This window comes from Ahaetulla prasina, chromosome 3, assembly GCF_028640845.1.
Source record: "Ahaetulla prasina isolate Xishuangbanna chromosome 3, ASM2864084v1, whole genome shotgun sequence".
NCBI classification, from domain to species: Eukaryota; Metazoa; Chordata; class Lepidosauria; order Squamata; family Colubridae; genus Ahaetulla; species Ahaetulla prasina.
In genome coordinates, this window is record NC_080541.1 from 162294837 (window position 1) to 162309645 (window position 14809).

General features: G+C 37.1%; 1 protein-coding gene across 2 annotated transcripts in view; it reads right to left on the reverse strand.

Moving 5' to 3' along the window:
• Nucleotides 1–14809, reverse strand: part of AK4 (adenylate kinase 4) — a 38880-nt gene that overhangs the window by 13221 nt on the left and 10850 nt on the right. For both annotated transcript variants that reach the window (XM_058174568.1, XM_058174569.1), the window contains exon 3: nt 2571–2690. In XM_058174568.1, coding sequence (XP_058030551.1) covers nt 2571–2690 — 120 coding nt within the window. The remainder of the gene's footprint in view (nt 1–2570; nt 2691–14809) is intronic.

A 14809-nucleotide genomic window follows, 5' to 3' on the forward strand; every position in this document is an offset into this window, starting at 1 on the left:
ATTAATTATCCTGAGCTTCACATGGCCATTTCTTTCCCAGAAATGAAAGAAAATCAACAACTTCCCCCAAACCGCACTCTGAAGCCATTATTACCCAAGTCTTAGTTAAAGAGTACACAGATTTCTTTAACAGTACCAGATAGTCTTTCATTAATATTTTAAAGTGATATGAGGATTTACAGTTTAACAATGAATGAGCATTACATCCAGTGGTGGGATTCAAATAATTTAACAACCGGTTCTCTGCCCTAATGATTTCTTCCAACAACCAGTTCACCAAACTGCTCAGAAAGTTAACAACCGGTTCTCCCGAAGTGGTGCGAACTGGCTGAATCCCACCACTGATTACATCAGCTCATTCAACTGAATCAAATGAGAATCTGGTTTGTGTACCTGTGAAGCTTTTCCTTCTACGTGACAAGCGGCTCTTATGCCCTTTCTCTAAATATATGTGGAAGGAATCTTCCCATTAAGACACATGGGGTTCTCATTTTTAATTGGCTTAGGTAGCCAATCAAAAGTTATTCAACATATGCTTTTTTTATTTAAAGTTGCTTCTATTCTATACAAATCAGGGATGCAGTGGCTCAGGGGCTAAGACACTGAGCTTGTTGATCGAAAGGTCCACATTTCAGCGGTTCGAATCCTTAGTGCTGCCACATAACGGGGTAAGCTCCCGTTATTTGTCCCAGCTTCTGCCAACCTAGCAGTTCGAAAGCTCGTAAAAAATGCAAGTAAAAAAATAGGGACCATCTTTGGTGGGAAGGTAACAGCGTTCCGTGCACCTTTGGCATTGAGTCATGCCGGCCACATGACCAGAGACGTCTTCGGACAACACTGGCTCTTCGGCTTTGAAATGGAGATGAGCACCGCCCTCTAGAGTCGGGAACGACTAGCACATATGTGCGAGGGGAACCTTTACCTTTACCTATTCTATACAAGGGCAAATACTACTCTTCAAAAATAAATTTATTCCATTGTTTTAGAACTCTTTTTAAACAAAGACAAAATCCTGGTTCTGAAATCCAGTGTGTCCAATTTTCCTGCAGTCACTTGTGGAAGCTTCAAATTATCTATAGTCAAATAAGGCTGTGTTGTTGTTGTTTTTAAAGAAAATGGGTGAGGTTTCTCCTTTTAAAATTCAAGATGCAAATTAGCCAAAGTGAGCTATCACTAACAATGTTGATAGCATAAAATGATATCATTATAAGCAATGTATCTTGGCTCTGTTCTCTCTCCTCCCACTTACCAGTTGCTACTTGTCAAGCTCTAGGAGCCCATGAAGAGTGCACTGTTTCATGTTACAGAAAGCAGATCAAGGAATCTGACAGCTTACAGTAGTCACATTCCCAGGCATTGGGCATAAACAAGATACTGATATACCACTTCTGGTATATCTAGAAGACAGCTAACATGATTCAGTGGTTGAGATGTTAATCTAGGACAGTGTTTTTCAAACCGTGATCTGGGGACACTTGGGGGTCCCTGAGAGTCTTTCAGAGAGTCCACAAAATCAAATATTTAAGAATTTCTCAATTTAATTTATAATAGAGTAAATATCAATAGATATAGTTTGCATAAACCAAAGCACTTTGGAGTCCTCTATCATCATCCACAACTAGGTCCCAAGATCATAATGTTTGCTCTCGGGACCTAGTTTGAGAACCACTGGCTTAGAAACTCATAAAAGCTGAAGACAAATCTAAATAAATTAATTTAAAATATGAAGAAGCTGAAGGGTTGTGTTTTACAACCACATTTACAACTTCCATTTGGGGGGAAGATGTTGGAGAAGGTTGGAGGTAACCACTGCAAAGGACTTTTGAAGGAGGTAATTACTTAGGCTCTTCAGTTCAGGTCAGATCCAAGCATGAGACAGAAACGATATCTCAAAATTCCAAATGAAAACTCCCTATCAGATATATTCTATCAGACAGGATATGTTTTTGGTTCACACCTGACAGAAATTTCAGAGAAGGCACTTAGAAACAAAGATTTTGGAGTAGTGGGATTGATATGGAATAGCTTATCCAAAGAGGCACAATTGGTTTTTTTCTTTGGTGTTTAGAAACCTGATAAAGACATGGGAATTTTTTTCAAAAAGATTTCAGAAAACAATGGTGTTATAACACTTGTCCTAAAAACAGAGAAGAGGATATCTTTTGGTTATGATTATATCGCATTATTCTGGGGTTTTTTCCTGTTATTTTACATAGCATTGTAAAATATGTCTTAAAAGTCAAATTGACTAAGGCAAAACAGAAGTATATAACAGTATATACAAAACAGAATTTTATAAGTATATAATTATCTACAGCAATAGATGAATAAATATTTGTCAAAAACCAAACTATTAATCTTCTGTTCCTAGACGCTTTCAATATGTTTTTATTTGTCTACTTTATTACCAGCTACTAAAAATATTGGTCAATCTAATTCTGGTACGGTGTAGTATCAACTTTTGGCACTATGTGATAGAGTATATATTTTACTGAAATGTTTAAGGATTTCTTGCAGAAAAAGGACTTTTTTGTTTCAACCTTAAAAATAAAATCAAGATAATCACTTACCATCTAGTAACCAAGGCTGAGTTTGCATTTTTTCCAGTTCTGTCATCATTACATGTGTAATTACATGATCTGGTACCAAAAGACCTTTCTCAAGATGCTGCTTTGCCATTACACCGATATCTGTGGGTGGAAAAAAGCCTGTGAGCAGTTAACCAAATTATTTTTAATACTCCTTTTGCATTTAAATGGGATTTTCCTCTCTCTCTCTCTCTCTCTCTCTCCCCCTCCCTCCCTCTCCCCCCTTTCTCCCTCCCTCCTGCTATAATATCAGTGTAGACAGAGAACAGCTTCTTCAGAAATGAAAAATAAATTACCTAAATTTCAAAGATTTAATTATGCAATTACTTCTGAACAACTACCTCTTCTTTTCCTCTAACAAACTAAATGCCACAGATCAGATATTTAGATAAGCTGTATATTGGCATTATTAACCAATACATTAATTCCTTCTCTAATTTTCATTACCAAAATTCCAGCTCCCAACAGTAACTGCCAATAATTGAGTAGCATGGGCTTTTTACTTAATTATTTTAGGGGAGAAATCCATAATGGAAGGTTTTCCCTTTGTGAAATGAGGATTTTGGAAAAACAAGAATCTTTCTTATGTAGTAATTTTATTAAAAATTATAATTTCAACAATAATTCATACAAAGTTTTTAAAAACTAAAAAAAAAGTTAAAAGGTGCAGAAAAGTAAAGAGTGAAAAATTAAAAAAAACATAGTAAAGAAAAATAACAGACATATATAAAAAGTGATTTCCTCTTTTCACAAGTATAAACAATTTTAATCATTTATCGCCTTCTCTTAAAATGCAACAAATGATCTCTTCTTCCCATAATCCATCTCTTATTTATTAAAAAAATCTATGAAACCTCCCTCATTTCAGACCCAATATCAGCAAAGTAATCCAGCAAGGGTCACCAGAGATAACATATCTCTATAGCCTTGTTCAAATAAACCAACTTTATATTCCCCCTTTTTGTTAATCTTGATCTTTACTTCCTTCAAATAATGTTGTAAAACTTGATTTCATTTTTTTTTTCTCTTCCTACAAAATTCTTCAAACCTCCAATAAGCCTATTTTGTAAATCCAATATAGGAAAATTATCCAAGTCACTTTCTTGGTTTGTTGTTTCCATATCCTTTTTAGTTAATTAACTAATGATTGATTAAATTTAAGACATCCAATTTAGTTTGTATGTCCAGTACAACATTTTCCCATGTCATTCTTGTAGTCATTTTTAAATCCATTTTCAATGCAGTCTCAATCTTGTCAGGTAGAACTTGTTTCCCTTCAATAACATCATTTAGACATAATCTATCTACAGAATCAGACATTATTAAAATAAACTTCTGGGACCACTATTCTAAGATATTCAATATGTCCAATGTTAAAACAATTTGCTTCATTTTGTAATTATAAGTCAAGTTTGAGTGTTCTTCTCCTTTAATTATAATCTTTCTAGTTCCCTATAGCATTCAATTTTTAAAATCTTGTTTTTTAAAAAATAAATAAATAAAAATAAAAGCATTTTCCCACAGGAAAGATTCTTTATAATTAATTCCAAAACATTATTTCTGGGCCCTTAGACCATTTTTAACTTTCTAAAACAATCATCCCCATCACCACAAATGCAAGTAGAATTGTTGCTTTCCTTAACACTAGGATTACAGATTACAGTGGGCCTTGTGTCAGGCCATAATGATGACCAGCAACTTGGTCATTAACTGAAGTGGTTGTTAAGTGGAAAATCATACGACCACGACCATGCTTACAATTTTACTTCAGCTTTCCTTTCCTTTACAGCATCAGAAGGATACGACCCCAACCATCTGAACAGCTAGAAAGGTTTCTGGAAATTGACCCAGGAGGAAGACAGCTTAAAATGCCATCCCCCCCCCGCACCCCGCACCCCACCCACACTGCCTTTTAGAATCCTCACTGTAGTGCTAGGATAATTAGCAAGAAAATAATTGTTTGTATTTGCATTCACTAGAAAAGATAGGATTACAAGAGAGTAAGGCAGGCACACAATTGAGGATGAACATCCAAAAGAATGTGATACCATCAGCTGCTTGGTTAGCAGGCTGACACATGAGGGAGGCAATAGAAAGTGTTTAATATGAAACTGATTAGGATCTTGTCAATTGCTGCCAGCTGCTGCCATAAACTGGAGGGTTCTAATCAACTCATTAAAAGTCACCCAGTCCAGACTGTTAACTTGCTGTTAGCACTTGTGCTGCAGAAAAAAAACTCAGGAAGAGATAGTTTGTTTAAGCAATCTGTCCATTCTGTGAAGGGGAAAAGGAAAACAAAAATGGATCAGGAATAGCCAGCCAATGCCTATTGGCTGGAAAACATATAACACACACATGGTGGGGCGGGGGGAGTGAGAGAGAGAGGGAGAGAGAGATACAGAGAAAGAGACGACAAAGGTTGTAAATGCAGACATTGGCTGCAAAATTACTTTTTCATTACTGTCATAACTGTGAACAGTTACCATCCAAGGCATTTGCTAAATGAGTACAACCTGTACAAAGTATCTTAGAATTGGAACCTTTGCTGACCAGAAAATTAGCAGGAGTGGCACAGAGAAGAGATAAGCAGGAAGCGCCAATCAGACTTAAGAAAAAAGGAAACCAAAACTTGCGCAATTATTTCAATATTCTCTCCTGTTCTTTGGCTATCGGAACAGAGAATCCTGGGATAAACTGAGTATTTCACATCTGGGTCCCTCAACCCCTGGTCCGTGGACTGGCACCAAGCCACAGCATGCCAGAAATCGGGCCACACAAACAAGTGAAGCCCCATCCATGGGATACAGGCAGCACATGAAACCATGCTACCTCCGGTCCGTGCAAAAATCTCTCTCCACGGAACCCAGTCCTTGATGCCCAAAAGGTTGCACACCACCGTCTTAATGTACAGCAGGAATTCTACTGTAAGGCCTTGGCTTACAACCATTCATTTAGCCACTCTCTGAAGTTACAACGGCACTGAAAAAAGTAACTCAAACCAGTCCTCACACTTACACTTGTTGTAGCATCATCACGATCATATGATCAAAATTTGGGTTCTTGGCAACCAGCATATATTTATGATGGTTGCAACATCCCAAGGGCATATGATTGCCATTTTCATCTTTCACAGCTAACTTTTGACGAGCAAAGTCAGGGGATGCCAGATTTGTTTAACGACCGCATGATTTAGTTAACAACTGCAGTGGTTTGCTTAAAAATGGTGGCCCAAAAAAAAAAAGGTTGTGAAATTGGGTGTGATTCATTTAAACAACCGCCTTGCTTAGCGACAGAAACTTTGGTCCCAATTGTGGTCATAGATCAGGGACTATCATTAGAGGATTTTATCCACTTTGAAACTATGGTTGAACACTTTGGAAAATGAAGCACTGGAGTCTATGAAGAATTCCATCTGCATTTGGGAGAGAGATAAATTGATATACGTGTCTAAGATTTGAAATTTATTTTACACTATTTATCAGCTATTTCTTCTTTTAAATGCAAATGCTACATTACTTGCATCATATTGGAACTATATGGTGGTTCCTGAAACTGCAGATTTTATGTTTGTTTGCCCATTTAATATTAATATTTCAAAAGGGCCAATATTAGCAGAAAATAAATGCAACCTTTCTTGTAGTAGTTCAGGCAATCAGATCTTCCAAAACAGAGAGCTCTAACCTTGAGAAGCTAGAGAAATTAAATATATTCTTATTTTACCATAAATAAGCCAGATAATATCTAAAAATCCTCAAATGAAATAACAGTCCTAAAACAGCATTCACATTAGTCATGGACTGGCTAATTTATTTGCAGTATATATTGGCAGTCTGATTCTGGATGGCATGCAACATGAAACAATTAAAATGGAATAATACATTATATAGAACCAAACATCAGAAAAAGAAACATCCTACAAGGGATTCATCAGGTTTCAAGTTACACATTAGAATTATACATATAAGCTTTGAATAGAAAGTTATTAAATTATACAAGGATAGCAAGGATAGCAACAAATTACAGTTTTCTCTTTTTCTCTTTTCATGCTTTACACTGAAAGTCTGCGATCAGTTGAGGACTTATTGTTAAGGCTTTCATCTTTCTTTTTCCTTTTTGGAATTTGGAAAGAATATTTTTTTGTTGGGTCCTCATGAGGACCCAACAAAAAAATATTCTTTCCAAATTCCAAAAAGGAAAAAGAAAGATGAAAGCCTTAACAATAAGTCCTCAACTGATCGCAGACTTTCAGTGTAAAGCATGAAAAGAGAAAACTGTAGTTTGTTGCTATCCTTGTAATACAAAAATGAAAAACGTAATACTAAAATGAAAAACGCATTCATAACAGAATGTGACATGTATTATTGCTAATGGGTGTGTCAGAACATCTGATTAATCTTCTGAGAAACCTTTGTAATGAACAAGGAGCTACTGTAAGAACTCAGTTTTGAGAAAGTGGTTCAGAAGAGGGACAGATGGGAATTATCCCCATATCTGTTTAACTCAAGCAGTGAATAAATTATAATACATCATAATATCTACATATCTAAAATACACACACGTACATACATACATATATATACAAATTTATATAAGTAATAAAATGCAAATGTAATATAATGGATTTGAGGGGAACAAAGAGCATGAATCAAAATTGGGGGGTGGAATTCTAACAAGCTGAGATAAGAAAGCAGTGGCACTTTGTTGGCTGAAAGATTCAGAAGAGCTCATTAGTAAAGTAAAAGGGAAAGGGAAAAATCTGGGTTAATATTAAACAGGCAGATGACAAAGATTTGTCAACTAGAAAGCTTAATGAATTCACAGTTAATGGTGAAGAAAAGAATGTGGTAGATGGTTTTGTTCTTGTGAGGTCAAGAAAAAACACAGATGGACAGTGGGCTAGAGAGGAGATTAACTCTATAGAGGAAGGAAATGAAACTTGGACAGAGTCCCGAAGGACAGGATTATTTCTGACACCAATAAGCAGTCTAGTCATTAAATATTCTGTGAAAGAAACAGTTGCATATTCATTTTGGGCTTCTGACAGCCTCCACTTTAGTTTTATACTCTCCTTTATGAGTAGTTCTATGTATTCCTCTTTTAGCACCTTAATTCTTTGGGAAAACAATTATTCTAGTTTTCCATTATAGGCCCCTTGTCAAAAACTGCCTCCTTGTTACTGAAATAAAAGGAACTTGAGACTGCTCCAGAAACCCTGATCTGTGGCCTGTTTTCAAAGTTTAACCAGCATATTTAACATGTAGTAGCCTTTAAGCATGGTTGGGGTTTGTTTTCAATACACAAACACACACAAGCAGGTTTCAGTTCAACACTCCTGGATTCATTTTTAACATCAGACATCCAAGTAGAATCTCTGCCATTAATCCCACTCTTCCCACTTACAGCTGGTTGTGTAATAGCAACTTCAACCTAGCAGGGATATATACCTAGATTGGTTAACCAGAGTCAATCGAACTTCCTATGGGATTTCTACAGTGTACCACACATGGAGCCACTCTTGTAAAAGAATTCGAACCTTCAAGTCATACAAAAAGGGAGCAGCCAGAGTTGTTAACTGTAAATGAAGCTGATCTGTTCACATCTCTCTCTTTTTTTTTTTTTTTGAAGCCTGAACTGCTTGTCTATGGTTTTTAGTTCAATCCTTCCTTTCAAATCCCTAAATGGCTTGAGGCCTAGGTAATCTCCTCATAAGGCCACTTAGTCCTGTGCAAAACTGCTTATGTTTTTAAAAAGTTCTGGTTATGGCTTTTTCCAAAGGCACCTTGCCCAGAAGTTGAGGTGCATTAAATCTAAGAAGGCTTTTTGACTCTTAAATTCTACTAAATAGAAGTATGAATACTATATATTCACGCTTCCCTTGCAATGTTCACGGAGAAGGTGCCTTCACATACTGTATTTACCCATCTATACATTTAATTATTAGTTTTGTTTTATTTATACAGTTTATAGCCCACCCAAGTTCCAGTACTTCTGGACATCTTACAATTAGAATAGAGTAAAATATTATAAAAAACGAAGACATAATCATGAACATTCCCCAAATCAACATATTAAAAGAAACCTGTCTAAAAAGAATAGCTCTTCATTCTGATCCAGAGCTTCTGAGCTTTAATCTACATCTTCAGTGCTTGTTTTATGGCTGCATTCTCATTTATTATAAATATTATTGTTGTGGATGTATCAGGAACTAATTTTAGTTACTATTTGAATAATAAAGAGTGAAGCCCAAATTTAAGACTTATAACTGTGATTAGGTTCTTGTATTGCTTTGGTTTATCTAACATGCTGACTCAACACAACACAGTAAGCCAAGCAAGCCACATTATAAACTACTGTGTGGTGGGAGCCAAACTAAGAGTGAGATGTGTGTTAACAGCATATTGGTAATTACGTCTTATAGGAAGATTCCCTTTAAAAAGAAGACACTTCAGAACATAAGGCAAAGTCCTTTGAAAGCAGTAACCACGACAACCAAATGAAGAAAAGCCACAAATCATTAAGGTTAGTAACAATAAAAAGAAGCCAAAAAAAAAAAAACCCTGAAAATTCTATCTTTCTTATTTGGAATGCTTATTTTAATACTTGTTGGTTATAGGCAGGGGTAAGAAATTGGGTGGTGGATCAAGAATCCTATCAGTAAGCTTTAAAAAGATCAGCTCAGATCACTTTAAAATTACACTGTTTATGTGGGAAATGATCTATCAGGAAAATGATATATCAGCCAAGTGAATAGCAGAAAGGTTAGTCATAGATTAAATAAATAGGAGTGTCATTAAAATCAGGCCAAGAGGTGAGAGTGCATATTTTGTCACTGAAGAGCTATAGAGATTTTTTTTAAAAAAAAATTAAAGAGATAAATCCACATATCTGCACACATGCCTTTAGCCTGTTTCTTATGGCAATTCAAGCCCTTCTTTGTAATCTTCCTACAAAGCTTGACTTGGAGCACTAGAAATATAGTTATGCAACAAGGGACTGCAAATGACCTATAGCAACAGTTTGCACACACAGATTTTTTTCATAACAATGTATGTTGCAAGCCTGTTTTAAAATAGCACATGCATGTGTTTGTATATATACCCACAGACTTAAGTCTGGAGAATAGCGATGATCTGTTCACTGAGAGCTACATACATCCTAAAGACTTTTGGATAAAAGCAGCTTTTGTGATTGGAATAAGGTCTCACCATTTCATCTCACTCTAAGACTGGTGGGGGAAGTGAAGTGATTTGATTAAGCATGGATTAGGTTTATTTTCAATACACATTTCTTAACTATATGCTTGATGATTTTACAAAAGCAGAATGCAGAGAACATAAATATATTTCATCCATTTTAAAAAAAAATTAATTTAGCTTATCTCTTTGAGCAACTAAAAAACAGGGATGAATATAATAGATTTGAAGACAGCCTGATGCTGTAGAATGGGGTCAATGAATATGCAAACCAAAGTGTAGGATTAAAAATGAACAAAAGGACTAAAATTATGTCAGAAAGTAGTTTGCTGGGGGTGAATAACAGAGGTGTGCACAAAATGGGAAATGTGTCTTGGTTCCCAATGTGAAACACAACACTGAATTCCAAAAGTTCTGTGTAATCGGTTTCAGGCCAGGAGCAACGTTTCTAGAACAAAATCTGTGTTTTGGGTGTTTTGTTCCTATGATTCAGAACAAGCCTCTTGAGCTGCAAAAAAAAAAAAAAGTAGGTCACCTCTAGACAACAAAAACTTAAAGAAAACTCTTAATAGTAGCTCAAATCTGGCAATCTTATACCTCGTCTGTCCTTTGCTGACCATATCTTGAAGGCCTTCCAGGCCATGGAACATAGCATGCCTGTTTTGGTACTGGCAAGCATTTTGCAGATGCATCTGAGCTATTGCCCTAAAGGTATTTTTTCAAGAGGCAACTGGACTTTCTGGTTTTTCTTTGAAGACATTTCACCTCTCATCCAAGAAGCTTGTTCAGCTTACCCAAGAACTGAAGCTTACTCAAACAGAAAATAATGTTTTGGCCAAAGAACTGAACTTTGCAGTAACACCAGAGCAGCTACCAATTGTAGATCTCTTCACAGCCACAGTGTCAACCACCAGGAACGATAAACTGGCAGAACCAGAAGCAAAACAATTAAGGATGAAGGTACCTGCAGCCCTCACTAGTGCCAAAACACCCCCTTCCAACCTCACATTTCAAGAAAAGAGAGCAGTGACATCCCTAGGAAGAGACCCAAACATCTACATCCTGCCATCTGATAAAGGAAGACGGACAGTCATCCTGAACAAATGAGTTGAAGAAGCCTCTTGGATGAGAAGCAAAACGTCTTCAAAGAAAAACCAGAAAGTCCACTTGTCTCTTGAAAAAGCACCTTTGGAACAATCATGACCTGGATGACTGAAAATCTCCATAGACATCTGAGCCAATATTCCTAGTGCTTCCATGGGCTTAATTTAAGAAACCTTGAGCAGTGAACATTAGCACTGCTCTCCTTCTGACTAACTCTTTAACTAGCCTAGCTCTCCGGCCAGGATTTGTTTGGTGCAATTTTAGAGGTGGGATATTAGTGAAGAACTGACCTAGCCAATCACAATTGGCCTAGCAGCCTTAGAAAAATTGGGGGGGATGGGACGGGATGGGACCTTAAAGGCAAGCTTCATTTTAAAAAGAAAAAGAAAGGATTCTATTTAATATATATGTGTCAGTGATCATATATGAATAGAATAGAATAAATTTTTATTGGCCAAGTGTGATTGGACACACAAGGAATTTGTCTTGGTGCATATGCTCTCAGTGTACATAAAAGAAAAGATACGTTCATCAAGGTACAACATTTACAACACAATTGATGGTCAATATATCAATATAAATCATAAGGATTGCCAGCAACAAGTTATAGTCATACAGTCATAAGTGGAAAGAGATTGGTGATGGGAACTATGAAACGATTAATAGTAGTGCAGATTCAGTAAATAGTCTGACAGTGTTGAGGGAATTATTTGATTAGCAGAGTGATGGCCTTCGGGAAAAAACTGTTCTTGTGTCTAGTTGTTCTGGTGTGCAGTGCTCTATAGCGTCGTTTTGAGGTAGGAGTTGAAACAGTTTATGTCCAGGATGCGAGGGATCTGCGAATATTTTCACGGCCCTCTTCTTGAATCGTGCAGTATACAGGTCCTCAATGGAAGGCAGGTTGGTAGCAGTTATTTTTTCTGCAGTTCTAATTATCCCCTGAAGTCTGTGTTTTTCTTGTTGGGTTGCAGAACCGAACCAGACAGTTATAGAGGTGCAAATGACAGACTCAATAATTCCTCTGTAGAACTGGATCAGCAGCTCCTTGGGCAGTTTGAGCTTACTGAGTTGGCGCAGAAAGAACATTCTTTGTTGTCCTATTTTAATGACGTTTTCGATGTTAGCTGTCCATTTGAGATCTTGCGATATGATAGAACCCAGAAATTTGAAGGTTTCTACTGTTGATACTGTGTTGTCAAGTATTGTGAGAGGTGGAAGTATGGAAGGGTTTTTCCTAAAGTCTACCACCATTTCTACGGTTTTGAGTGTGTTCAGTTCCAGATTGTTTTGGTTGCACCACAAGGCTAGTCGTTCGACCTCTCGTCTATATGCGGATTCGTCATTGTCTCAAATGAGACCAATCACTGTTGTGTCATCTGCGAACTTCAGTAGCTTAACTGATGGATCATTGGAGATGCAGTCATTGGTATACAGAGAGAAGTGGGGAGAGCACACAGCCTTGGGGGGCCCCTGTGCTAATTGTACAGGTATTTGATGTGATCTTGCTTAGCTTCACCTGCTGCTTCCTGTTTGTTAGGAAGCTTGTGATACACTTACAAGTCTGTCCCGGTACCTGTAGCTGGTTTAGCTTAGTTAGAAGAATGTCTGGAATGATGGTATTGAATGCTGAACTAAAGTCTACAAAAAGGACCCTTGCATAGGTCTTTGGAGACAATATGTACAAACAACTATATAAAAGAATGAATTTATCTACAGCAAGGAGATTTTGGAGAAAGGAAAATTGATTCATTTGGAAAATAAGGAAATGGCAAGGGGTGGCGAGACCCATTGTTCTATATTCTTCTATTGATCTAAAAATGTATGAATCAAAACTTAAATCAAAAAATAAGACAGCAAACTGGGATTGGTACTTCAGACACAGCTTCAGATGCAGGCAGGAGCCAGTTTCCAACAGTAGTCCCTGCAGCAGAAGGACCAACACAGGGTTGAGTTTGATTGTCAGTCCTGAAGATGGGGTCAACCTACTCCCCAAAGCACCTGAGGGCAGGGCAAGAAGTAACAATTGGAAACTTATCAAGAAGAGATCCAGCCTAGACCTAAGAAGAAATTTCCTGCCAATGAGAACAATTAATCAGCTTGCCTGCAGGAATTGCTGGAGATTTTTAAAGAGAGATTGAACGGCCCTTTGTCTGCAATAATATAGGTTCTCCTGCTTGAATAGGGGGTTGGACTCAATCTCAAAGGTCCCTTCTAACTCTGTAATTCTGTACTCAGTAACCTCTTTCTTTGTGCCTTATTTATTTATTTATTTATTTATTTATTTATTTTATTTATTTATTTATAATTTAATTGCTATACCGCCCTTCTCCCGAAGGACTCAGGGCAGTTTGCAGCCTTATTAAAAACACAAATAGTACATAATATAAATAACAAATTTAAAACAAATATTAAATAGGCCTAATTTAACTAAAACAGTCACAGACTGACGTAAAAACCCTTAAAATTTAAAATTATAATTAAAATGCACTCAGGCTAGTCCCGCACGATTAAATAGTAAGGTCTTCAGTTCCCGCTTGAAGGTTCGGAGATCGGGGAGTTGGCGTAACCCCGGAGGTAACTTGTTCCAAAAGGCCGGTGCTGCCAGAGAGAAGGCTCTCCCCCTGGGGGCCGACACTCTCCAGATCTTCTCCAATGGCAGTTACTACAAAATGACTCACAATAGATCATGTGCTCCTTAAATACCTGTTACTTCACTCTAAAATTTCACCCAGATAACTCACCAATCAGTCTAAGCCAAACACAAGAGCATGTCAACAATCCCTCCTGTATACTGAGCTGGCCCAGGGAGAAAAATCCCTAAGGCGGCAAGGCAACTTCCAATCACAGCCGCTAAAAAAAGAAAACTTCTATCCAGCACAGCCATGTTTTAAACTTCAATCCATTTTCAGATGGGAACAAAACATATATGTCCCAGCTTGGTCCAAAACTAACTAAAAGTAGCTGTTCTATTCATTCCTAAGTTTGTGCATAAAAATTTCATAGTTCTTGTGGGTCTAAGAAAGTAGGCATTCAAAAATGGTGGCAGTTGCATATTTCATTGTAGTGAATGGTGGTAAAATTTATAAATTCTTAGTAAAATGTTCTGTGCAAATGTGATCAAGGAAAAAGGCTATGTCAGGCGATAAAAGTGGATCGCTGGCGGCAAACTAGGTGAATACAAAGCAGCAATCAGGTCATTTGGAGGTCCAAGAATGAATCAAAATGACTGATGAATATCTGCTTAGAAACAGTTCTGTTTAATGTACGGCTGAATATAAGTCTATTCATGCATAGCCGTGGCAAAGGAATTAACATACATCTAAAAACATGCTTGACTTTATTGTTTACAGTAAAGACTGGAGGGCCTAGTGAAGGATTCAAGGGTCAAGAGAGGATCTTGGCTTGAGTCAGACTATCAAAAGCAAAACTGGAGGAAAACAAACAAGAAAAGAGAAAAAGTGAAAGAAATGCAACTGAAAGTAAAATGATTGTGAGAAGATAAAAAGTCTTGAGTCCTTAATGAAAAAAGTATTAGGTAGATTAACACACATACATTCAACAAACTGATTGGGTACTGTTATGTCTGTAGGCTCTGACAAAGTCCTTGCGGTTACGACCTGATTAAGCCTTAACAACAGCCAGGCGGTCTCTGATTGGTTTAGACGCGCCTGGATAAAAAGCGGGAGTTTTAGAGCCCTGTCATTGGAGAAGCTTCTGAGGCAGTGAGTATTTAAGGGCTGTCAAAGGAGTCTTCGGTTGTTACTTTCCTCACGATACTTATGTTAGCCTCGGCAGAGTTAAATAAAGGTTGTGTTCATTACAACCTCTGTGTGGACTCATTTTGTACCCACTAACGACAAACTTAATAGGTATATATATATATTTGTTTTCTGAGGTTTTCACGGGTGTTTGTATATAGGTCTT